Here is a 27,048-nt window from a genome sequence, read left to right as displayed (position 1 = left end):
ACCTACTCCCCATACACTCCCTCACTCAGTGTATTAATGATATTAATGCATGGATGTCACAGAACTTTTTACAACTGAACAAAGATAAAACAGATATACTCATCTTTGGTGGAAAGGCTCAGAGACAGAAATTTGCATTGAAAATTGAATCTCAGTTCTCTGTCCATGGAGAGCAAGGATGAAGCCAGAAATCTGGGTGTAATCATAGACGGCGATCTACATTTTAAGATCCATATCAATTACATCACAAAATCAGCCTTCTACCATCAAAAATACATTTAAAACTTAAGAGGCTTGGTGTCAAAAGCAGACTGTGAAAAATTAATCCATGCATTCATAACGACAAGATTGGACTACTGTAACGGCCTATTCACCAGCTTCCCGAAATCAGCTGTCCAGCGACTACAGTTAATCCAAAATGCAGCTGCACATGTTCTCACTGGGACAAAAAAAATGTGAACACATTACACCTGTTCTTAAGTTCAAATTCACGTTCGAGAGATTATTTCTCTACATTGGCTCCCGGTTAAAACTAAGATTGATTTTAAGATTATGCTACTTGTATATAAAGCTATAAATGGCCTTGCACCACAGTATATAAAATAAATGCTAATTATACATTAAGCAGCAAGAACTCTCAGGTCCACAGGCAGTGCTCTTTTAACTATCCCTCATACTAACTCTAAAGCAGGAGGGGCTGCCTTCTGTATCTATGCCCCAAGTAAATGGAACACCCTGCCTGAGGACCTGAGAGAGGCCCCCTCACTGAATACTTTTAAAAGCAGGTTAAAAACCTTGCTGTTCACGACAGTCAATGGCTGACTTCTGTCTGTGTGTGTTTGTGTGTGTGTGTGTGCACGTGCATGTGTTCTCTATGTTGTGAGATTTGTGTGTGTGCTCTGTATGCTATATATGTTCTTGATTGTATTTCTTTGTAAAGCGCATTGTGTTGCCCTGGTATGAAATGCGCTTTATAAATAAAGTGTGACTTGACCTAACTTGACTATTATTGCATATATCATTTATCAACCCAAAACACATAATTTCCCAGGACAACTGGTTGGATTTGTGCCAGATTTGGGATGAATTGAGAATTATTTTGTTTTGAAAATGGCAGACTGTGGGCCCCACGCATCACTTACTCACCAAACTATAAACAAAATCTCTTGCAAACCATTTAACAAAAAGCGTCGATCCCCCATATCACTGCCTCCCTCCAGACCCTGATCGTGGCCTGGATCAAGGGGAACCTCAACGTCTATATCAGCCGGGAGCTGTGGGACGACCTGCTCTCCGTGCTCTCCTCACTAACCTGCTGGGAGGAGTTGGTCACTGAGTGGTCCCTCACCATGGAGACCCTCACCAAGGTAACCCCACGAGTCAGGCTAATACACGACTGTATGTTAAAATGTGTTTATATTCCCAAAATACCTGGCTCTCTCCACCCTGAAAATAGAAGAAGTTAGATGACAAATGAGTGCCAAGCTCTGATAAATGCATGGGGGGGGGGGGGGGGTAATGAGCAGGGGTGGACTGAAACAATAATTCAAGCCGGGAATTTGACTCCATCCCAGGTCACCCTGTTCACACAAACCACCAGACCTCTCATTTTGAAGGCTCACCCTGTTTGTTTATCTAATGGGTACCAGACAAGTTAGTTTTGGCCCATATCTTCATCTGAGAGGAAAGTTATCTAGATTACAAAATACAAACATTTGGGGCTGACTATCAAGTAGCCTATCTGAATAGTGAGTTTTCAAGTTGCTATGGCTTGAAAACTCAAAAACTCACAAGGAATACGCCAATCATAGCACATACAAATGTACAAGGCTAAACACAAAAAACAATTAGCCTTCACTTTTCAAAATAGTGAATGAGATGCAGAGTTAAATCAAATGTTCAAATGATTATCTTTATTTTCAAGCATTAAGCATATCAAAAATATCAAAGAACTTCACACACTCACGTTTACTGAAATTGAACATAAGCTACAACAATGTAAGTAAGTTTAATACAAAAGTCCAAAAAGCACTCCACGACAAGAAAAACATTATAATGCGCACTCAATGGTGTACATAAAGCAAACAGCACAAAATTATTAAAAAAACACATCTATACACTGAGTCATTGAAATTGAACAGTGCTACTTAACTGCAAGTATAATACGAAAGTCCAAAAAACATGCCTCTGTACAAAAGCTTTACCTCACAGCAAATTTTCTTTCACCCTTGGGAGCCAGTTAAAAATCCATTTGTCAAAAAAAAAAACCTTACAAAAATATTATGTGGTTGGGTTTTAGCTTGTGTTTTTCGCTGACCTGGTCCCTTGCTGGTAAACATGTATCTAATTTTGCAGCGTTTAGCTGCGTCTGTGGCAAAGGGACGCTTTTTCCTTTTTATTCTCTCCCTCTCTGCTCCACCTTTCCTTTTCTTCCGACCGTCCATTTCGCCGGTTGCTGCGTGTGTCGCCGAGCAGGCCTGTCACAATAACTACTTTTGTTGGATAATATGTTGTCCCTGAAATAGTTATAGATAATTAAACAATATTATTGTCATTTTAAGACTATTTTTTGACACTGATATAATGATAATATAATACAATAATAATGCAAGTACACCCTTTTAAATAGCAATGAACTTTTGATTCTTAAAAAAAATCCTAAATAAATAAAACAGAAATAAAATACCAAAACAAAAAAATAAAATTGACTCTCGGGCTCGAGTAACATGTTATCGTCACCTGGTTCACTGTGCGTGCGTGTGTGCGTGTGTTGTCCCAGGTTCTGGCCAGGAACCTGTACAGTGTGGACTTGAACGAGCTGCCCCTGGACAAACTCAGCGAACAGAAGCAGAAGAAACACAAAGGAAAAGGTGCTATTTTTGGTGTCTAAGCGGGGCGGGGCCACTGAGGAACGGGCCCCGAGACCCGGTATTAAATGGGCCCCGGGGCTAAATTATTAAAGATTGTAGTATCCACAAGCTCTGACGTGAGGTACTGTTAGTGGTATGGAGAAATTAATAAAATAGATTTTCTATTTATTTAGGTTATATAACCTGTTTCTAACTTGCAATTACATTAAGATATTCATCAAAGAAGCATTTTCGCTATTATCAGAAGAGACCTCCTCTCTCTCTCTCTCTCTCTCTCTCTCTCTCTCTCTCTCTCTCTCCTCTCTTCTCTCTCTCTCTCTCTCTCTCTCTCTCTCTCTCTCTCTCTCTCTCTCTCTCTCTCTCTCTCTCTCTCTCTCTCTTCTCTCTCTCTCTCTCGTCTCTCTCTTCTCCCCTCTCTCTCTCCCCCCCCTCTCTCTCTCTCTCCCCCTCCTCTCTCTCTCTCCTCTCTCCATCGCCGGAGATATGTGGTGAGGGGGGGCGGGGCCAGCTGCCTCTGCCTGCCTCTCACACACACGAGGAGACCCTGCTGTGAGTGAGGGACAATGACGACTGACCGAGAGCAGATGAGCAGCCGATTGCGCCCCCATATCGCCACCCCCTCTCTTTATGTGCAAATGCGCAGGAAAATAAAGCAGTGTTTATTCTGCTCTGAATTCGTTTTTCTCTTAAAATAAAAAAAAGAACGGATTAGAGTGCCGTCAAAAGTACTGGATCAATAAGCAGTAACTAAGAGTAGTAGTACATGTACCTGTTAAAAATCTTAACAATACCCATCCACTGCTCGTGCCCCCGTTCCTCCGTACACCCGCCCCCACACTGTTTTTATGTTGTTGTATTTGGAGGAACAGGGGCGCACGGAGAGCCATGTTCGTTGTCAGTGCCTGGGACGAGGACCATTCACACATATAAAAAACATATTATTTAATATATTTCCCTTATTTATAATTCCTCGTTTAAAATGTTATCCCCTGTGTGAATTTTGTAAGCTGCTATCTGTTTTATCCTGTTATTGTAATGTACGATGACTGAGAAAAAAACCCCCAAAAACAACTGCTCAACTTGGTAAATCCCAGTTGACTGAATGGGTCGAGTCAGTGTAGGGAAGAAGCTGCTTTGACCCCCCCCCCCTCCATCCAGGTATAGGGCTCAGAGGGCCAGCGGCAGTCTGTGGACCGTTCCTTCTCAAGGGCTGGAGCAGGGACCAGCCCTGGCCAGGTGGCGGCCATGAGGCAGCGCAGCGCCACCACGGCCGGCTCCCCCCGGAATAGAGAGAGGCCAGGAGCATCGGTACGCCAGAAGACCATCGGTTCAGTCATCCCCCCCCCCCCCCGTTGTGGTGTGTGTGTGTGTGTGTGTGTGTGTGTAGTGTGTGTGTGTTGTGTGTGTGTGTGTGTGTGTGTGTGTGTGTGTGAGTGTGTGTGTGTGTGAATTGTGTGTGTGTGTGTGTGTGTGTCCATGGAGTTCACATGACAGATACAGAACCCCTAATGTGTGTTCTATCGAGAGTTTGGCCTTTTAACCTGTCTGGAATATCAAGAGTGTGTGTGTTTTCTGGAAGCGGCCACTCACCTGTCTCTCCACGGAACCCAGCCGGCATTGTTTCTTGCCCCTTAAGAAAAAAACATCATCAAACAAAGGCTGGACGCCAAATGTTCTAAACTAAATCAAATTTTGTTCTCAAATGATGTGCCTTTTCTATGAAATCCAATAAACTAAATTAACCAAAAGAAAAATTTGCTTTAGAGTTCTCCAAATTCCGCATCGGCACGGTCGCATAGGCTTTTCTGCATTCTTGCTCAATCCACTTAAAGTAGAATATTCTATCTGGCTATTTTCGGACAAATGTTTTTTTTGATGACAGTGGTGTCAGCTTGGGCTCAGTTGCCAGCCCATAACCCTTTCTAACCCTGACTCACTCCTCTTCTGACCTGTCCCCCACGTCCTCCATATCTGTCTTTCGCTCTCTTTCCTCTTCTCCTCTTTCCCGCTCTCGTAACTTTCCTCACTTTCTTCTCTTTCCTTCCGGCGCATTGCCCGTCTCTGCTTCTCTCCCCGATACACTCCTCTTTTTCCCTCCTCCCATTTTCCTCCTCTGTGTCTTTCTCTTTCCATTTTTTACTCTATAAACCCCCCTCCCCTAAACCCAGCTCTGCGTAGCTGCTCTACGGGGGACTCTCTGCTGTCCTCCGCCTTTATCCGCAGTGCTAAGAGCGCTCCTGCTCTGGCTCCGCCTCTTCCTGTCCTCCTCCACCACCACCACCACCCTTTACTGCCTCCCCTAGCCGACCAGCTGGCAGGTACACACTGTCCGCACTGCCTGCCTCTCTGTACCGTCTGCCCGACCACATGCTCCCCTGGAAACATCCGCCTGCTTTGCTCGTCTGTCTTCCATTGGACTTGTGGTTATTCTGTCGGTCTACGACACCACCTGATTGGCTATCACCTAGGGCTGGGCGATGCTGACGAGATGTCACATAAGATACTCGCACACAAGAAACAATCATGAGTGATGCAGATATAATTACCAAGCGGCTAGAGGTGTTGATGGTCTTTTCACAACATCGCGATACTGTTGAATCGTATCGCAATATCGACATTATAACCATGCGTTGCCCAGCCCTACTGTCGCCACACCGTTGTTTTTTTTGGTTTAGCTCTGTGTCAAAGTCTCAAAGTCTGGCCTGAAATGTCATCATTTTCTGCATGCAATTTGTCCTCCCGGTGGTATTTCCCGACTTGCTTTTCCGTCTTGCACGTGTCCATCTGAAGATCTCTGATGCCCCTCTGATTCTGGCCAAGAAGGATGACTTTGATATTGATGAACCCTCCTGTCTGTCCCAAACCTCGCCACTAGTGTTTGTTTGTTTTTATTTCTGCCCGTGCCTTTAGGGTTAGTTCTTTGACATCTTCCTCCTGCTTGCACGGTCATCCTACTTCCACGGTTACTGTTTCTGCTGCTCAGTCGGCCCCGCTCTTCACCTGTTGTTTCTGCCCCGTCTCCTTTCCTTCCACCTGTACCTTGGAGTGGTGTCCAGTTGAATCCTCCTGTGCTGTTTCGTTAGACAAGTAATTTATTTTGTTTTTGTTTGTCGTCTGTCCTGAATGGATCTTGGTTTGGGTTTGTTTTGGGTTTTGCGTGTGCTGTGCAGTATTCGGCTACGTCACCCGCATCTCTGGTTTATCCATTCTGCTCATTATACAGCCAGCATCACGCTACACCAAGGAAAGTAGAAACCAAATATAGCTGAAGCAGTGATTTATATTAAAGACTGAGATCAAAATCTATTATCCATTTACGAATCGATACAATGATGGGGCGCTTAAATGGTAGCTCTATGGCCAACGGTGGTATTTCGAGTCCCCGATTTAAAATATTACATATGATTCTAAACAATTGCGGAGGTTTAATTTAGGATTTCTGAAATAGCAGTAGACATTTTCTTGCATTTGATGATGGACACATTACTTTTTTCCCCCATTGTTTCAGTAAGATGTTTGGCTGATTCACATTGGGAAGACTAATAAGAGAATAGCCTTTAATAGGAGCTAATATTTGGGCAGTAATGCATTTGGGTTATTGTGGTTATTGTTTTCTCCTTTTTTTGTCATTTGTGCTTTCTGAAATGCCCTTATTGTGATGCATATATTTTTTAATGCACTATGCGTCAACTGGTGATAGAGAATGCCAACATGGTTGAACTTAAACTAATTAATAACAGAGTTTTATGGCAAATTACATGTTTTTCATGGTTTTTAGTGATCGTTGTCATAGAATGTCCTCTCTTTAGTTTTAGTTTTGTGTTGTTATTCTGTGTTGTTGTTTCTTTTTATTTCCACCAAATTAGTTTTTCCATTAATTTGTGTCTCCCCTTGTGTCTGTTCACCCTGTGTCAAACCCCCACTAACCTCCCTTCTCCCCTGTCACCTAATCACCAGACCTTGAGGACCCGCCACTTACCCTGACACCCCGTCCTTCCCGGATGCGCCATTCCTCCCAGAGCGAGGACCCCCCACCCGTTTCCTGCTCCGAAGTGTTTCAGGGTGGGTCATGCGACCTGGAAGCGGCGCCCCCCACCTCCCTGGCACGGAGCAGCAGCGCCTCCGACATCATGGAGCCCTTCATCACAGAGAGGGTCAAAGGTGACGAGCCCCCGAGCGACCCTCACGCAACCCCCGACCCTTCCAACTCCCTCACCGCCACTTTCTCCCTCGCTGCCAATAGCGTCACAGCTCCGCCACCCCCACACTCCCCCTCCTCCCCTGCCCCGTTCACCCCCTTCAACGTCGTCCCCTCTTCTTCCTTGGATGGGCGGGACGACGGCGGCTTTGCCTACGACCAGCTCTGGCCGGGCGTCGGCTCTCGAAGCCGCGGCTCTAGTTCTGATTGGCCAAGCGTCTCGGATTCCGCCCTCGTTTTCTCCCCCGAAAGGGAAACGGATGGGGAGGAAGGAGAAACGGGGGGAGTCGGAGAGGAGGATGATTTGTTCTCCTCGATTAGAGATTACCTCAACCAGAGAGAAGCCGAGAAGACGGGGGAGACGGGTGAGAAAGATGGTGCTGGCAGCGCTGTGCCTTGGCCAGCTTCTGTGCAAACTAGTTTAGCCGGGACACAAGTAGGGCCCGCAGGACAGGCTGTAGAGGTAATTAATTTGGCTAGAGCGGACAAACAGGTCGCTAAGGGCAACAGACAGGTAAGTAAACCACTAAGGCACAGCAGCGTTGATTCCGCCGAGGACAACGAGGTAGAGCAGCGCAGCATCTACGAGTGTCTGGAGCTGCAGTGTCAGTGGCCGTCTCCCACCACCAGGGGGAGCTCTACTCCAGAGAGGGAAAGAAGAGGAGGCGAAGGAGGGTGGGCGGGCAAAGGCGACAGAGATGTAGGAAGAGGGAGACGAGGTGAAGGAAATGAGGATAAAACGAACGAACAGCACCACAATAAAACTAACGAGCAGCACCATTTAATATCACAAGACCCCAACGAGATGGAATCTAGCACTGAATCAAGCATGTCCACTCACGCCCAGAACCCAGACCCGTCCACAGCCAAGATTCCTCGCGGTCGCCCCAAAAAACGCCACGTTGGCGGGGTCCATGTGAGTTTTCGGCCCTCCACAGAGTCGGTGCAGTTCCACAACCCGTTGGAGAGCAAAGAAGCCCACTGGAGAGCCCGCCTGCGCCGCCTCAGTCACTTCCACACGCACAGCCACTCTGCCGGCGAAAGGTCCGGGGCCTCTAAGGCCGGTGCCGCAGCTGGAAGCAGTTTTGCGGGATTGTCCGGGGTAAGCCACAAGTCAGGGGCTTGTGAGAAGGCCGACACTGGGGACCTTTTTGTACCTGGAACCAGTGGCAGCGGGGATAAGTCTGGGGCGGGAGGCCTGGACAGCCAGGCAAGGAGTGGAGCAGGAGATAAGGAGCATCAATCAGGATCACCCGTTGGGTCCGGCACCGAGGTTCATTCCGAAAAGCTTCCCAGCGGCTCTGGCTCTTCAGGCTTGTCTGCTGGGATGCGTGGTCGCCTGGGGCGCTCTGGCCTGCGCCCCCGCGGCTCCCGCTCCCGCTCCCAGGAGCCGGGCAGCAGCGCCCCCCGCCACCACCACCAGGTGGCCCTGCTGGGCGGCGTCTATAAGACTGTGGTTCACGCCCTCTCCTCCAAACCCCGCCCTCGGGGTCAGGGGTCCTCTCAAGGCTCGTCCCCCCAGCGGCAGGTTCGGGCGGCCTCTGGGGACGCGCCACTGAGAGACCTCTACTCCCACGTCCTGGGCTACTTTGGACGCAAGACGACTCCACCAGGTGAGGATCGCAACGATCGAACGAAGTGCTCACAGTGGACACAACACCAGTACAGCAGATCAACACATCAAACTGAGAGACATTTCTCAAAGAACACAAACACCAACAACTTTCTCTTCCCTTTTTTGCTGTTTTTAACTGGTTTGTTCTGATGAATGATTTTTTTTTCCTCCCTTTTTTTGGCTGAAACTTATCATCTTGCTGCTGGATTGAACCTCAAACTGCCTGTTTTTTTTTTTTTGTTTTTGTTTTTGTTTCTTCTTGAACGTAGCCCCTTCTCCAGCCTCCCTCCTCCTCCCCCACCCATCAAGGCCCCCACTCCTTCTGCTCCTACCTCCCCACCTCCTCAAGGCTTTGGGACTTTATTCTTCACCTCTACCCCTTTCCTCCTTCTCTCCTTTGCCCCCCCCCCCCACCCCACTCTCCCGTCCTCCTGGATGTTGCATGCGGCCTCCTCACCTGCTCTTCCTTGGACTCCGGCCCCTCCCCTGTCTGGTGCTCAGAAGAATACCATCAACAGAAATGCATTCGCCATTAAAAAGAGAAAAAACAAAAAATCGCTGCAGCATGATTTGACAACGGCCACCCTGCTTCAGCACTTTGAATGCTGAAGCCCTGATGGTCTTAGGGTCACAGCCCATCGGTGGCCTTTGAGGTTGTATTGTCCTTCATATATCTAGGTATTAAATCGAATTAAGTCAGGACATTCTAGTTCATTGAAAGGGGATTATTGTTGTTATTTGAGCCGCAAGCTGGCGTAGTTCCTCCCAAGCCCAGAAGGGGTCAGTGTTGACCCAACAGCACAAGGGCCAACTTAACAATTATTTAGTTGTATCATAGGGTGTCAAGTCATTATAGTTGATAATGTGCATGGGCTTCACATCCTTTGCACTGTCCAATAATACAATACATCTCAGAATTGCTCAGGTTGTTATGAAAGAAGTATTTGAGTGTCCCTGTGCCACAGGCTAATGCAATCAGCTACACACCCTTGTTATAGGCAACTCTGCAGACATTATTCCATTGGTCCATATATGAAAGACTCCAATCCCAAGGTTCTAGCTGCAGGTTAAAACCAATGCTTTTATGTATTTTGTTTGTAATGTCTATGTGAAGTGTCTGTGTGAACAGCATCGGCTAACATTGTGGCTTAGTACATCTACTGCAATTCACCTATCCGTCACTCTCACTTTATATTAGATCATGCGTCAGTGTGACAGACACCCTGATGTTTTCAATCTTTCCACTCAAACAAAGACACGTTGTTTTGTCTGCTAAACATTTTGTTCGGCATTCCTTCAGTAGTCACATTTAACTCGATCCAAGTTCCTCGTTGTCCAAGATGTATGTCCTATCCTTATATTGAATTGTAATTGGGTTGCTTACGGTCTGTACAGGGTCAGGAGATCTGCATGTAAGCCTGTAGGAGCAAGATCTTTCCACACCTGGAGGGGTTGACACAAGAGTCCAACACATGATAAGTTGGTGTGATCTGGTTCTGTGCTATCGACTTCTCGCAGCAAGGCCCATGGACACATGTTTGTGCGGTTAAGATGGCTGCCACGGAGACTGTAGAGTCCGAAACTCCTGATTGTACCTTTTTAATAGATGGGGGTTATCCGCCAGACAGTTTTAATGTAGGTAGCCGATTGCTTTGGTCTGGCTTCCTGCTACTGGAGTTAACCCATTGACTGACCATCAACTGACCAACTGACCACTGCTATTGCTACTGCTGACCTGCAGACGAACTCACTGTATCCATTAACTAATCTAGGTGTCCTGTATGCTGCCCGTTTGGCCATAACATGGTGATTTTAGTTGTTGTTGCCTCCACCCCATCTCTATCTATCTCTCCATCGACCCCCCCCCCCCCCCCCCCCGTCATGCATGGTGTTAAACTCCTGCACTGCTTTACAACGTGTCTGTAGTGTTAGGTTGGCTCTTCTATAACACCAGCCTCATAATAACCGCCTACATTTACACCAGGGCAAGCCTCACCATCGCTAAAGGGAAAGTCCAACCAAAATCACTTCTCCAATCATCCGGATCGCCGCAGACGGGCCCGTTAGCATTAAGTGAGAAAAAATGTGGTACCTGTGTTTCATAGATGATTTGTTTTAAGGACGATTTTTCCCTAAGAGATGATTCCAAACCTTGTTATGTTAAGAGCATATTGGCATGTTGATTAGTGGTGGATGGTATGCATCTGGCATTTTACAAACATGTGTTTGAGGTTGTATTAATACGGACTACTATGGTAACTGGTTACTGCTCAGTTAAAAGGACGGATCTAGTTAAAATGGATTGTTTTTTGGAAGAATATCTCACACAATATACTCTCTAGATACTGTGCGTGCATATATCTGTTAATTTATAGGTGTGTCTTGTTTTGTCATTGAGTGTGTCTCAGTGTCTATCTTTGCCTTTCTGTCTGTCGTACTGGTACCCTAGTGGTCTGTTTGTCCATCCATCTATGTGTGTATTTATTTTTGATTTGTGTGAATGTGTGTGTATAGCCAACAAGGAGGAGGTGGTCCAGAAGGTCCGCCCTGTGTCCAGTGACGTGGGCAGCACTAACCCAAACTTCTCTGACCTGATGGACGAGTTCATCCAGGAGAGACTGAAGGTCAGGGGAACAGCGGTCAGTAAAAATTAATTCAATGAATAAAACTGCACTCACTACTAATAGTTTTGCATGTCACACCTGGAGCTACAGTTATGAAACATATGTTGAACTTGTACTGTATACCCACAATCCCTCACCCCCCGCCTAGAAAATTGTAATCCCCTGTTCTTCATTGAACACAAAGTAGAACAGTGGCATTTCATTCCTCAAGTGTCTGTCAGTGAACAAGATTTTGCTTGCTCTAAGTAAAATAAGAAAGAACTACCGCTCTAGGAAATGGAGGTATAATACGTAATAACCTTTAAGTAGCTCACCAACCACCAAGTAGTTAAGTGTTGGCAATGCACGGACATGGTGACATTATCATCAGTCTGGAAATGTATTTAAAAGGCACACGTTATATTTGAATGAGCCACTTGCTTGATCTTGAAGGACTTTAAGCATGCTGCAAGCTATTATTATAGCTTAGACAAGCAAGGTAATTTGGCACTGATTCATCTTATGGACATATGATATGTGTCTCCACGGCAATATTAGCTGTGTCAAATTAAAATAATGGAAACTATACTCAACACTTTAAATGCTTTGGTGGGTTGGGGATTGTCACGGTATCAGCAGAAAGGATGAACAAACGGCCTGTGTTTTTCACCCAGGACCGTCGTGGCAGCAGCCCCGGCAGCCTGGAGGTTCCCAGGGACCTGCCGGAGCTCCTGGAGAGCGGACAGGGCCCGCGGCCCTTGGATGATCCACGGCCCTTAGATGACCCCGGCGTGCCCTCGGAGTGGACCTCGCCTGCCAGCGCCAGCGGCTCAGACCTCGTCAGCTCCGATAGCCAGTCGGACTCCTTCAATGCCTTCCAGTACTCCAGCTGCAAGTTTGATAGTAGGGAACCTGTTGTGACCCGCATTTGTGTTGGGATGTTCTATTTCACATAGGCTCTGCCCTCTAGCTTAGTCCTTATTGGCTTCCCCTACACGCATGCGCGCCTTACTAAATATATGAATATGCCACAATCTACCCATCTGGAATGGGTTGCTCCATGGATGAGTATGAGGAGACGGGTTCACCTGGAGCATCAATAATTTCCTTGATGCCAGGGGTTAGCGTACCCACAGTCCGTCTGCTCCACAGCGATTTCCCGGGGCTTATTCGTTCAGCGGCGGTGACGCTAAGCATCCTCCGCCCCCTCCCACACCGGCGAGGCACCTGATGAATTAGTGGCGGAGGTCTATAAAACCATGTCGACGGCCAGAAGGGACATCCTCTATCTGCAGTTCTCTGCATCGACCGCTACATTGACGGTGCCTAGACTGCACCTGGCATGTTCCAGGTGCGGGTCTCTACCGGTCTCTCCCCTTCACAGCTGTAGAGGGAAGAGTCACTGCCCAGACGAAGGGGATCCCTTGTTTGGAGGCCGGGCTGGCAGCGCTCCTGATCCCTCATGACGCATGGCAGATGGTCAGGAAGTCCACCCTGCCAATTAAGTGTCTTCCCTGAACACCTTGATGGCGGGCAAGGAGTCGCTGTCTCCAGAGGAGATGGATGAGGCAGCAAGGACCCCCAGCGCCTTTCTCCACCTGACGCAAGACATGGTGGTATCGGCGGGGAGAGCAATGACCTGGGCCACACAGACCCAAAGCGTGCTGTGGCTGGACCTGACTGATGTCCCGAAGCCCGAAGAAATGAGGCCCAGTAATGGGCAGCTTGCCGGTGACTGTCTATTCGGACCGTCCTTCATCAAACTGACCGAGCGGCTCTGCGGCTCAGAGGAGGAGAGGGCCCACCTGGGCCTCCATGCACTGTCGTACCCGATGTGCCTACCAGACCCAACCGGCGAGCCAGTAGGGAACGCTCGGGCCCCCCGCTAAGCAGACGATCGCCAGCGAACAGCCAGATCGTTAGGTAATAATAATAATGTTAAAAACGTTTATTTAAATAAAGAAAATCTGTAATTAAGAGCAATATCGTATGATACCCCCATCCACCCTGCCTCTCTTGAGCCACAGTGCAGGTATACAGGACTGCAGTTTTTCTACGGTTCAGACGCCAGCCCAGGTTGGTTATTGACTTGCCCTCAGCTCTTCCTGCCAAAAGACTGGAGCCCCCCCGAGTCAGCCACAGGCAAGCCACCGCGTGTCTCCACGGCAGTCGCTGATTCTGCTGGGAAGCTGACTGCCTTGCCTCGATACAAGAAAATGCTGCTGTGACATTACCGCCAACAAATCACAATGTGATAAGTGGAGACACTAGGACCAGTTCTTGATGTTTATCTGCCCTGCTAGACCCAAACAGGGCTACCCACTCACGTCTCATCTGCAGCCTCTCCGTCGGTGGTTCTATACTGATTCTCGCGGGGGGGGGGTTTCCAGTGCTGACATCCAGCAAGCGGAATCTCCGCTGATAACCAAAGCGGTGAGAGATAAGAACCGTGTGGCAGAATATCAATGCTGTTCTCATCTACATCCACCGTCACCAGGTGAGCCCCCTCCCTTTTGGGAAGGGTGTGCCTGTCTTGCCCCATTGGGCAAGACAGGCAGAGGGAAGTCAGAGGGAATGCAGAGGCAAGTCACAAGGAGTTTATGGGGGATGGCCTTCGCTTGGAGGTGTCCTCCCTCTCCCTATACTACCCCAAGTGGTGTCTCAGGTGCTCACTACCACTATGGCTAGACAGGACACTGAGACGGGGTTTCGCGCTGATGCCAGTAAGGACAAAGCTGGATTGCTTTGTCTATATCATAGAACTTAAGTTAGGGTAAGCTAACTATAGTTTATAACTTCAGCAGCGGCGTTGGTAACTCTCTTGTAGATTTCACCTTCAGCACTGACGCATGTGGAGGAGGAGGAGGAGTGGGGGGAGGGCGAGGAAGCTCCCTGGACCAGGACAGCCTGGGAGGGGGAGTAGCCTGCGAGGAGCAGGAAGTGGCCAGTCTGACCACGCTTCACATCGACTCTGAGAGCAGCAGCCTCAGCCACACAGTCACCGTGACTGGTACATACCGTTTTGTATTTTTTTTAAATCTTGATCTATATTTTGCCTTGATTATTTTTGATTGTGTGTGTGTGTGCGTGTGTGCGTGCGTGCATGCGCGTGCGTGTGCGTGTGCGTGTGTGTGTGTGTGTGTTAGGTTCAGAGAGCGCGTCTCCCCTGCATTCCCTGGGGGGCTCTCGTTCTCAGACTCCGTCCCCCGCCACGTTGACGGCGGAGCACAAGGAACACATACACTCTCACTCACACACACAGCTGCAGCTGGACCAGAAGCTGCAGCACTCTGTGCTGCAGACTCCCGACGACCTGGGTAATAAATCACACACATGTACACACACACATATAGATACAAAGTGAGAATTGTTTTCTTTGATTGGTGTTAAAAGGCATACCGGCATACTGATATTGGCACATTGAATTGAAATCAGCGTATGAAATAGTTTTAATTTTCCAGATCACCAAAATGTGTTCCCTATATTATTTACTGATTTGATGCTTAATGTCATGCAGCAGAAAATATTATATAAAATTCTGCTTTATTCATGCATTGCTGCTTTGTTTCCTTTTCCTTTTAATAAATTCAAAGGCTTATTTGGGAATTAGATGGGTTTTCATTTTTCATTTTTTCATGTTTTTTTACTTTTACTTTTACTTTTAAGTACTGTATATTCTCAAATTTAAACCGGTAGTCAAGAAAAATCAGGCCGATAATAAATGCCGAGGGCGTGGTCGACACAAACAAATAAAAGTCTGCCTCAAATACAGGCCGTGGAAAAACTGATCGGAGCTCCATCAGAGCGATCTTTTATATTAAAAAATAAAACAATGTGTTTTTCTTGTAGATGTATTTAATTTGCTCTGTTTCCTGCTGCTGCTTTTTTCACCATACATGTGTTTGCATGGGATGGCACCCAGACGGAAGTTTGATTTAAAATTCACACTAAAATATGATCAAATATACCTAAACAGAGGGAATTACATATAAAAGCCTGCCTCTAATATAAAATATACTTAAACAGAGGGAATTAGATATAAAAGCCTGCCTCTAATATAAGCCTGCTTCCAATAAAGGCCTGGTACCCTGTGCAGTTGAGCTAAACAAAGGCCCGGTCACTATTTGAGGAAATACAGTATTTAACTGGTTTGTATCGTTTTTGCGATCGCAGCTGCTCCTGCGACCGCAAAACTCCTTGCGAGTACAGATCTCTGTTAAACTAGCAGCTTGGTGGTTTCGTTCAGAGACCAGCGAGTTCCCTGGCGAGGATTGCAGTGTGATGGCCGGCGGCTCTCTGACCGGCTGGCACGCCGACGTCGCCACGGTGATGTGGCGGAGGATGCTGGGGATCCTCGGCGACGTGAACGGCATCAAGGACCCGGAGATCCACGCTCAGGTGTTCGATTACCTGTGCGAGCTGTGGCAGAACCTGGCTAAGGTCTGAACTGCACGACAGTATCTTTCAAAGTTCCAGAGTGTTTTAGAGTGACAGTGGCAGATTCAATAAACTGAAGTCCACTCTACAGTTATTGAATTTTCAAAAAGCAGACCGGACGCTAGTCTTGCTTCAACGCTGCAGGCATGGCCAAATTTGACTGAGATACCAAAGTGAACTTGAATGGCTAAAGTCACGCTCTGCTAATGTCATTCTTATCTTCTCAGAACGATACCATTAGTTTTTCCAAATGTAAGAAAGACTTTTTAACGGTTCAGTAAAACCCTGAATATTCTTGATTTTAACGACGCGCACATGGCGCCTGCGTACTCTGCGTGTGCCTGGAGGATTAAAAAGTACATCCACCAGGGAGCAGACAAGGGCCAATCCGTGGCCGACACCAGAATGTCTTCTTGAGAAGAAGAGATCTGGAGAACCACCACCGACAAAACACAGCATCGTCCCCTCTCCGCTTCTCCAGCATTTCCCTCCGTGCTCGTACATAACGGTCTCGGACCTGTTTCTCTTTGTTTTTGCAGTTTTCCATGGCTACTTGTAAAGTGATAGCAATCTCATGCCAGCTATTCCCGCCAAGAACATTTATCGCCTTAAGTGCGAGTAATTGTGGACAGGAAATAGACGTTTCTCTTTAAAACTTTTCTGCCATTGTTGTAGTTTGTCCAGAGTCTGCTGCCGACCTGCCCGTCCCATCCCGATTTACTGGGCATGAACACACTGATCATGTGTTGAATTGCGTCTTGCGGACACGTGGAGTTAATCTCTGAGGACGTGCACAACGAACACTCCAAAGGAATGCAGGATATGTGGGGCAGCCCTGTGTACGTGTTTGCGTAGTTAGAAGCAAGTATATTAGGGCCTCAACTTGGGCCCGCCATGACTTTAATGTCCACGCAAGATTTCAGAATAACGCGCAGTTGGAAAGCTGCTTGCTTCCTGTTTTTTTTGGGGGGGGGGGCGGTGTTTCTACCCATTTTGAACCTTTTATTTGACCGCATTAGTCTTCTACATGAGAGGCCTGGCCAAGAAAGCGACGGGCAATGTTACGGAATACATAAAAATGAATGCAATACAAAACATTTACACCTTGAGAGACATGGGAATCTAGATGGTAAAACGATTGCAAACATGGGCTTCATACCGAGAGTTATTTACCCTCTATTTAAATTGGTTTGGATAGACAAACTCCTGAAGTTTTACGGGTGTTTTGGAGCTTGTTTCACACTGACGTGGCCAGAGAACTGAAAAAGCTTTTTTGACGAACTCAGTGCTTACCTTGGGACTTCCAACTAAATGCAGCTATTTTAGCGTACGCCGTAGATGTTGTGTGACCTTTGGACAAAGTAGGGCCATGAGTCTTTGAGGAGTCAACCTAAATAGGGCCTAAATATGGACTTGTACTGAAATATGTCTCTCTCTCGCTTTGTCCCTTCCTCTTTCCTCCGGTTCTCTTTGCTCAGATCAGGGATAATTTAGGCATTTCTCTGGACAACCAAACGTCTCCTCCGCCCCCGGTTCTGATCCCGCCCCTCCGAATCCTCACACCCTGGCTCTTCAAGGTAGGAAGTCCTAAAAAAACACTTTCCATCCAAATAAACATAGGGAGACAGGCTCTTAGGGAAAAAACTGAGAATTAAACCTAATGATTAAATAACTCAAATATTCAAGCTTTGTTATTGACACGTCATTTTTGTTGTTGAATTTACAATTCAGCAGAATTAACTTTTATGCTCCATTTGATACCTTCCTTATTTGCCTGATGAGGAAACATTGCTTTCTCAGTAATACTGTGTTAATTAATATGCTAAATCTTTGGAAAATGTAAATTCTCAACTATTCAACATGTAAAGTTGTGTGTGTGTGTGTGTGTGTGTGTGTGTGTGTGTGTGTGTGTGTGTGTGTGTGTGTGTGTGTGTGTGTGTGTGTGTGTGTGTGTGTGTGCGCGCGCACGTGTGTCAGGCTACCATGCTGACGGAGCGCTACAAGCAGGGGAAGCTCCACGCTTACAAGCTGATCTGTCGGATCATGAAGAGACGACAGGACGTGTCGCCCAACTCCGACTTCCTCACACACTTCTACAACATCATGCACCAGGGGCTGCTGCACCAAGACCAGGTACACAACGCCAAAGTGTGTGTGTGTGTGTGTGTGTGTGTGTGTGTGTGTGTGTGTGTGTCTGTGTGTGTGTTGCTATACTTGTGAGGACCAACACTTGACAGCCCACCTTTGCTCCGAGGACATTTTTCGTTGGGAAGACATTTTAGGTCATCCTCACAACTGTGTGTGTGTGTGTGTGTGTGTGTGTGTGTGTGTGTGTGTGTGTGTGTGTGTGTGTGTGTGTGTGTGTGTGTGTGTGTGTGTGTGTGTGTGTGTGTGTGTGTGTGTGTGTGTGTGTGTGTGTGTGTGGCCATGGAGTTCCCATGACAGATACAGAACCCCTAATGTGTATTCTATCGAGAGTTTGGCCTTTTAACCTGTCTGGTAAATGGTGTGTGTGTTGGACTATACTTGCACCGGTGTATTGCAAGTATAGTGTCCTAAGCAGGTGTATTTCATCCGACCCCACGTTGACACCAGTACAAGAATGTGTTTTTGTGTGTGTGTGTGTGTGTACAGGACATAGTAAACACCATCATCAAGCACTGCAGTCCCAGATTCTTCAGTATCGGCCTTCCCGGAGCCACCATGCTGATTCTGGACTTCATCATTGCCGCCGCTCGAGTCATAGCCTGCTCCTCGCTCAACGTAACAAACACACACACAAATGAATTAGACAAGTGCATGTAGCCAGTATCTTGTAAGACAACAAACATCAAACTAGTTTCGACCAAATTCTTTGGTGGTAATATTGCCACAATATTTTGGCCATTCGAACCATTTTTAGTGTAATGCAGCCTTTTAAGACAGGTTAAACATTGGATGTGTATTCCAGTAAGCCCAGGCCCAGGATGATAAACCCACTCTCCCTCCATCTCTCGCCCACCAGGCTCCCAGGGTGGAGGCCCAGATCCTGCTGGGCTCCCTGGTGTGCTTCCCCAAACTGTATGAGGAGCTGCCGGCCCTCCACCCCACCACGGCCGACGTGGTGCTCACCAAGTTCACCGACATCAAGGTACCCTCTGCCGTCGATGCATCCCATTACGATGTTTTTGTTGAAAATAAATGATCTACAGTACATCCGCTCTGTACATAGTCTCATCATCAAAACCTGCATTACCAAAAAGAAGAACTGTTCCAATGTGAAAAGTAGTCACAGTTACCTTAATATTGATTATGATGATTGAAAGTGACGGGACTCCTTATTTCACTGCAGTGACAGCTTCATTGCTGAAAATGTCTCCGTGTGTGTGCCTTTAACGGCGGCCATAGACGTGAGGTTGTGTTAAGTTGAGACAGGTGCAGTGCCGACAGGTTATCAGCTCATTATTTATTCCGCTAACATCCCGTGGCGATAAAGGGAACGTTTCTGTCTCCATCTTTGTTGTTGTCGATGTGTAAACGGCTAATTCCATGCACACCAGCGTGCTGGCACCGGAACCCTCACGTGCGGTTGAATCGCTTAGCTTCAATTAACGATCACCGCGTACACCGTGTGTGTACGTCTACATGTCAAGGTGTGTTTGGTCATAGTCCATTCAGCTTCTTCTGAGGTTTGGACGTGAATTCATGGTCTGAAGATGAGTGTGCTCACTGTCTGTGTGGATGCTTTGAATTTCAGGAGCACATCATCAAACACATCTTGACCTCTGCCAGGGACGAACCTTCTGCTCCCGCTCGGTAAATACCGTGCTTGCCTGCCCCTCTCTCTCTCCCTCTCCCTCTGTTTCTTTCTCTCACTCTGTCCCTCTGTCTCTCACTCTCTGTTCCTTTGTCTCTCACTTTCTCCCTCTCACTCTATCCCCCTCTCTCTCTCTCCCTCTGTTTTTCTGTCCCTCTGTCTCTCTCTCTCCCTCTTTCTCTGTCCCTCTTGTCTCTCTCTATCTCTCTCTCTCTCTTCCTCTGTTTCTCTCTCTCACTCAGTTCCTTTGTCTCTCGCTTTCTCCCTCTCGCTCTATCCCCCTGTCTCTCTCTCCCTCTCGCTCTATCCCCGTCTCTCTCTCCCTCTCGCTCTATCCCCCTGTCTCTCTCCCTCTGTTTTTCTGTCTCTCTCTCTCCCTCTGTTTCTCTGTCCCTCTTGTCTCTTTCTCTCTCTCTCCCTCTGTTTCTCTTTCTCACTCTGTCCCTTGGTCTCTCACTCTGTTCCTTTGTCTCTCGCTTTCTCCCTCTCGCTCTATCCCTCTGTCTCTTTGTACCTTTGTCTCTCCCTCCTTTTCTCTCTCTCTCTTGCTCTCTGTCCCTCTGTCTCTCTCTCACACTTTCTCCATCCCTCTCTCTAGGTGCGTGGCCCTGTGCAGTTTGGGTATCTGGCTGTGTGAGGAGCTGGTTCGCGGCACCCAGCACCCTCAGATCAAGGATGCTCTCAATGTCATCTGTGTCACTCTCAAGGTCAGTACTACAGCGCCAGACATTTTACCTCCATCTCGACTCAATGCACTTCAAAAAATTATATTATATATATATATTGAGCCTACATTGCAGCCTGTCTGTATAGCCTCCTACTGTGACCATAGCAGTTAGCAATAGGTTATTGATGGATTTTTAAATGCTTTTGGAATTTCACAAATGCATGTGTAAAATTGAGCAAAAGAAAGAAAAAAAACTTTTCCTAACAATAGCTTGAGTAAAATTATTATCTCTAGTTTGAAATCTGGGAGTCCTTACTTGAAAATGAACACAATATGGTTCAGCGTTCTGAGCGTATTGCCTCATCGAAAGCCAATAAGACTTGCATTTGAAAGGGTTCTTCCCAGGTCCTTGAGGTGTGATATTCCACCTGGTTTTGTGGTTCAAATCATACCGTAATAAAACATTTCCAGAATTTTACGATATAGATTATGTCAGAGGAATGTACATTTAATCCATCATGTTTTGAAAAAGACACTTATAATAGTAGATGACAATGATGACAATGTTATATAGATAATATATATACTAACATAAATAATGGACAATGAGACTAAAATGATATGATATTTTATCTTTATTTTTTAAAATTATTCTCTAAATGATGTCGCCATGATAGCCTGCGTGCCGAGCATGGCAGTGGTGCCTCCTCACACTAGAACCACACCGACATTGTGGCATTGTCCCTTCTTGTTGAGGCGGAATCTTCCTCCAGCCAGTCAAACACTTCCGTCAGTCAGCCGAGAAGGATTTAGAAAATTAGGACAGATTAAGCACAGCGTGTGATACCAAGCCAGGCTCGGGGCACAGGAGTCGGGTGGTCAGGGTGGTAATTGTGGGTAGAATTTTTCCTCGTTTTAATGGCCGTGGAGGGTTGTGTTGTACTTTGGGGCCCATTAGACTTGGATGTCCATGTATTAGAAAAGTACAGTCCAAGATTTTACTGTCTCATCTCACGCCAAGTGGCCATGTCTCTCTCTCACACACACACACACACACACACACACACACACACACACACCATGTCCACCTTGGAATCCCTTGTCTCTGTATCGGCAGCCAATGGCCGGCTAAGATACCGCCGCTCCACACAGACACACACTTGTTCTCCTGGGAAAAAACCCTGGACTGTCAATATGTTTGGTCCCTCTTCAGATAGCATGCTGATCCAAGTGGGAATGCTGCAAGCTGTCACTGACACACACACACACACACACACACACACACACACACACACACACACACACACATCTTGTCCACTTTGGAATCTGTCTCCTCCGTAGCAGCAGCCAGAAGCCTTGGCCATGACACACACACACACACACACACACACACACACACACACACACACACACACACACACACACACACACACACACACACAGAGCGAGAGCTTCAGGGATAGGCATGTTCCACATCTCAGCAGCCTTTCTTCATCGCCTCCTCTTCCTCCCTCTCTCCACCCAAAGGCGTGTTGTGGCAAATAGATTGGTTCTGGATCTGGTGCTGAACTGCTAACCAGAGGAACAATGTGACAGTAGAAATGGGGGAAAGCTGATTGGCCGACAAAATTACTTCATAGATTTATTTACTGACCTAGCAAAGAGATGTGGTGTCTGCCCTTTAATTTTTTTCCTTCCCCTCATCCTTCCATAATTTCTTCCTTCCTTCTTTCCCTTTAATTTATCCTTCCCCTCTTCCTTCCATCATTTCTCCCTCCTCTTTGTTCCTTCCTTTGCTTCTCTTCCCTTTCCCTTACATTTTTCCTTCTCCTCTTCTTTTCATTATTTCTTCTCTACTTATTTCCTTCCTTACCCACCCTCCCATTCCCTTTATTTTTTCCTTCGTGCCTTTTCTTCTTTCCCATTTCCCATCTATGTTGCCTTCCGCTTTTCCTCCTAATTTCCTTCCCCTCTTTCTTCCATCAATTTTACAGTCATTCCTTTCCTTCTCTTTGTTTTCCTTACTTTTCCATAATCCTTCCTTACCTTCTCTCACTTTTCCCCTCCCTTCTTCCTTCCGTCCCGCCTTCCTTTTACTCCATCCATTCTCTACTTTGCCTGCCATCTGTGGGGGGATGCTAAACAATATCTGCCATCCTTTGCATGTAATAACACAGGCTGTTAGATCAAAGTGTGTGTGTGCGTGTGTCCAAGCACGTCTGCCAGAGCATTTTTGCGGCACAATGGCTCCGACACTGATAATTGGATGCTTGTTAGGCTGATGACCAGGAAATTAGCCTTCTTCACGTACATTGTCGCAAATTGCCCTGAAGAATAGCATCAGCTGAATGCCTTCAAAATGACAATAGAACATAAAGGTCTTGGCGTGTGTGTGCTTCTGTATGTGTGTTTTCCTCAGCCTATTTATTTATTTTCTCGCTTGCGCTCATGTGTTCCTCCATCCAGTATCCAAATAAGAACGTGGCCCTGGTGGCCTCGGACATCCTCCACCTGCTGATCAGTTTCGCCGATCACCTCCAGAGCTTTCCCCCGGACACTCCCAAGAAGATCGTCGAGGTGAGTTTGAGGCGTCCCCGTTTTCCAAAAGCCTGACGCCAGGAACTTGTGAACTTCCTTTGACGAATGCATGTTTTTAATTTGACTTTCCAGATGAATGAAGGCCTTCATTAGCATCCGTTCTACGTTTTTTGTTTCAGATTCTGATTGCCACCATTACGTACCTGCTGCCTTCTACCGAGTCCTCTCCCCATGAGCTGGACAAGAGGGTAAAGCCCACACACACATGCACAAACACCGTTATTTGCTCTAGGGATGCACTGGATCTTGTGCCATAGAAGATGTTAGAATAAAATGGCATAAAATTCGATTTTCTTTTTATGCATTTGCGCAGTTTTAGACGGCAGCATGGAACAGTTTCTACAAGTTAGCCTGGTCCTCTATTAGCCTGTCATTCTATCTGATCTATGGCAAACTGAGTGCTGTAGAGTCCCCACTTGACACGTTTCTTTTAAGGCCACGGGATGTTAAATCTCTGCCCAGGCTGGCGTCACGCTACCTGATAGCGCCGAGCGTCTTTTTGCGCGTGTCGGGTGGTTTTGCTCGTCGGAACCTGATACTGTATGTCGTTGCTCAGTACCACCACACAGCCGCGTGTCTTTGTCGCACGCATCGATGATTATGATGATTGATTAAAAGGCTCCTTTCATCTGTGACGTTGTGTGATTGAATTTCATCCAGGCATAAATCCAACCCACAATGGATTTAATTTATGCAACGGAACAACGACCAACCGGCAAATAAAATAGAAATAAATATGGGTAGGCTACTTGGCGTTCAGTGGTTGTTGGTGTTGATGGTAGTACACCACTGTCAAATGTTTTAACCCATTTTTACTGCATTGAATGTAAAACAACAATTGAATACTAAATTTGAAACATCATGCATTGTAGTCATCTGGAGAACGGCAAAATATCAGATGTCATGGTAGTGTCAGCCCTTCCAGCTAAAGGTTGTAGTGACTGTTTCGTATGTGCGTGTAGCTGGTCGTGTCCCTCCTGTTGTGTCTGCTGGACTGGGTCATGGCGCTTCCCCCGAAGACCCTCTTGCAGCCTGTCAGCACACGCAGCCCCCCAGACAGAGAGCAACCTGCCAAGAGCCTCCTCAGCTGCATCTATAAGGTACCAACTCCAAAAAAACACAAATACACAACACGTGTAAATAAAAGCAGGCCGAGCCAAGGTGCCATCCTGTTAGCTTAGCTTTGGTTCAAATTAGCTGATTGGCCACATCTCTTTTCAGTTCTCTTTTCAAATCTATTTAAACAGGGTTTTGTTTTCAAGGTCCCTTGGGGTACCCTGAGAAATGTAAATAGTGGAATACCTTGAAAAACCCCCCTCCCTCAAAAAATCGAGCTGTACCAAACCGGTCAAGAAGTTTGTCGATCCGGGGCATCGGATTCACATTGAATTTCCACACGGCATTTCACTATATGGTAGTCTACACAGAATCGGATCGGGCTTACCTACCAGCACGATGGGACTAATCCAGTATAAGAATGAATAAGGGACGTGCAGCCTGGCGGGGGGGAGAAGACATCAGAAAACTGCCGTGGTAACACGGCCAGGTCCGCGCTCAGGCTGGGCGGCAGATGGTTACTGGAGAGAGCCAGGGTAGAATCGGTCGTTTTTGAAACATCCAGCCTAACTCATCCCACTCATTCACCGCGGTCGCCAGGGACACGGACACCCGCTCCTTCTACTCCTTTCGGAGATTAAGGTGATAAACCTTCTAATAAACCTTCCATTCCTTCGGAATCCTGACTGCGGACATGACCTGAACCAGTGCCTGCACCACACTTTTGGCCGTAATACTGCAAAGGGGCAGCCTGGGGGTACCAGTTTGCGTAGTCCACTAGGACCAACGCAAAATGTATGCGTGGGCACTGCAGTTAATGAACCTAATTGGGCCCACTGAGGTCCATACCAAGTCTTTCGAAAAGTGCCTCGACTAGGTGTCCTCAATGGCACTGTTGGCGTAGCCGGAGGATTAACAAATTGGCACTTGGGACACGCAGCGCACCATTTACGCACATCTGCCCAAATGCGCGGCCAATAGGAGCGGCCATCGGGTTATGGTGAGCCACCTAGAAACGCCTTTGCCAGCGGCTTTTCGGAACCAACAACTGGATAATTTCCTCTCTTGACTGAGTGTTACGGTTCACTCAATATAACCTGTCCCTAATCACCGAAAAATACGGGTGAGTGAGCATGGTGTTTGGGCACACCAATTCGCCACGTGTAGGGTATCGTCCTGTGACTGCTCAAGTGCAAAATCATCCGTGGAGGAGACCACTGGGACCGGAGAAGACCCCATTGCGGACACATTTCCTTACTGACCGTGAGCGCACTCCCCAAACCTAACTCATTAAAATGTCCAACCCTGACCAATTCGTACTCAATAGGGCTGCAGGAACATAATTCAAAATTCAAATAGAATTGGAAATTAAAAAAAAATAATAATAATTTGAATACTGAAATTGCCATTAGATTGTATTTTCCTTTTTAATAAATAATTGATTATAAATGTTTTGGCTAATGTTAGCAAATAAATTCACATGTGATGAGCTGTAAAGTTCAATATTAGTTCATCCGGTTTGTTACACAGTGAACACACATTTGAGAGAAATATTCCCGGTAACTGTTCGGAAGTCCACGTTGGCAGAGAGGCACAAGCGTACTGGCGCGTTTCCCTCCTACAACGTTTCACTATGTGTACAAGGGAGAGTGCGCTTTTGACCAGAATGTCCAGTAATTCCATGTACCGTATTTTCGCGACTATAAGGCGCATATAAACGTCTATTTTTTTCCTCAAAATGTGCGGCGCGCCCTATAGTGCGGTGCGCCCTATGTGTGTTCCGCGGACATAAGGCGAGGTGGCCCGAGTTGGAGGAAAGACTCGAGCGGTGGATCATCGAGCAAAGAACGAGTGGGGCGAGCGTTTCGACGGTCACTGTTCGACTAAAAGCAGTAACGCTAGCGGAAGAAATGAAAATTGAACATTTTCAAGGAGGTCCGTCGTGGTGCTTTCGTTTTATGAAACGGTGCCATTTTTCCATCCGGACCAGGACTACAGTAGCGCAGCAACGTCCGGCGGATTATAATGAAAAGCTGGCGAGCTTCCACTCCTACTGCAGCAAACACATCGCCGACAAACGCATCCAGCCAAGCCACATCACCAACATGGACGAGGTGCCGCTCACTTTCGACATCCCGGTGAATCACACGGTGGAGAAGAAGGGGACCAGCACGGTAGCGATACGCACAACGGGGTATGAAAAGGCGTCGTTTACTGTTGTGCTTGGCTGCCACGCAAATGGACAGAAACTGCCGCCTGTGGTGATTTTTAAGAGAAAGACTTTGCCTAAAGAGACTTTTCCAGCTGGAGTCGTTATTAAGGCAAATGAAAAGGGCTGGATGGATGAGGAGATGATGAAAGAGTGGCTGAGGGAGGTGTATGTAAGGAGACCAGGTGGTTTTTTCCACGCATCACCATCGCTGTTAATCTGTGACTCCATGCGTGCCCATCTCACAGCCGATGTGAAAAACAAGGTGAAACAAATGAACGCTGTGCTTGCTGTTATTCCGGGAGGTCTGACAAAGGAACTTCAACCGCTCGACATCGGTGTGAACCGGCCGTTCAAAGTAAGGCTGCGAGCGGCGTGGGAGCGATGGATGACCGACGGAGACCACAGTTTCACGAAAAGTGGAAGGCAGCGCCGGGCAAGTTACGCCACAGTTTGCGGATGGATTGTAGATGCTTGGGCTAACGTGTCTGCTGGCACTGTTGTTCGAGCTTTCGCAAAAGCCGGCATCATTTCCGAGGAGCCGCACGGCACGGAAAGTGACTCTGACAGCGAAGAAGGGGAAACTGGCATGTCTGATTTAGCGCAGCTGTTTAATTCAGAAACAGAGGATGATGACTTCGATGGGTTTGATTAATACTTTGTATTAAATACATGAATAAAGCACAAACATACTCAGTTTTGCTCCCGCTCTATTTTTAAATACGCAGTAGAGGTATTTAAACGTAGTAGAGGATATGTACCGGTATATAAAACCCGCGCCCTATAATCCGGTGCGCCTTATGTGTGTGTTAAATACAGTAATGGCACACATAACTGAGACTGCGCCTTTTAGTACGGTGCGCCTTATGGTCGTGAAAATACGGTAACTAGAAGTGGAAGTGGTGGAGCCTTCCAGGACCCCTGGGAGGCCGCTCGCTGGTGTGGGTTGGGGTGCGGGGCTGGCTGTCGGCCTTTGCTCCAGTTGCGTGGCTTCTCTGC

The 27,048-nt window shown here is 47.0% G+C and overlaps 1 protein-coding gene across 1 annotated transcript in view; it reads left to right on the top strand.

Annotated features, from left to right (window-relative positions):
- Positions 1-27,048, top strand: part of ralgapa1 (Ral GTPase activating protein catalytic subunit alpha 1) — a 101,854-nt gene that overhangs the window by 24,966 nt on the left and 49,840 nt on the right. Inside the window, exons 15-33 of the mRNA XM_080012759.1 lie at positions 1,221-1,367; positions 2,780-2,882; positions 4,042-4,197; positions 5,039-5,188; positions 6,828-8,681; positions 11,198-11,307; positions 11,961-12,189; positions 14,114-14,296; positions 14,433-14,603; positions 15,533-15,726; positions 17,202-17,300; positions 17,701-17,856; positions 18,358-18,486; positions 18,728-18,853; positions 19,460-19,518; positions 20,118-20,226; positions 22,653-22,763; positions 22,904-22,972; positions 23,747-23,884. Coding sequence (XP_079868885.1) covers positions 1,221-1,367; positions 2,780-2,882; positions 4,042-4,197; positions 5,039-5,188; positions 6,828-8,681; positions 11,198-11,307; positions 11,961-12,189; positions 14,114-14,296; positions 14,433-14,603; positions 15,533-15,726; positions 17,202-17,300; positions 17,701-17,856; positions 18,358-18,486; positions 18,728-18,853; positions 19,460-19,518; positions 20,118-20,226; positions 22,653-22,763; positions 22,904-22,972; positions 23,747-23,884 — 4,293 coding nt within the window. The remainder of the gene's footprint in view (positions 1-1,220; positions 1,368-2,779; positions 2,883-4,041; positions 4,198-5,038; positions 5,189-6,827; positions 8,682-11,197; positions 11,308-11,960; positions 12,190-14,113; positions 14,297-14,432; positions 14,604-15,532; positions 15,727-17,201; positions 17,301-17,700; positions 17,857-18,357; positions 18,487-18,727; positions 18,854-19,459; positions 19,519-20,117; positions 20,227-22,652; positions 22,764-22,903; positions 22,973-23,746; positions 23,885-27,048) is intronic.

This window comes from Zeus faber (assembly GCF_960531495.2).
Source record: "Zeus faber genome assembly, chromosome: 13".
In the NCBI taxonomy this organism is placed as follows: Eukaryota; Metazoa; Chordata; class Actinopteri; order Zeiformes; family Zeidae; genus Zeus; species Zeus faber.
This window is presented reverse-complemented; position numbering and strand designations above follow the sequence as displayed.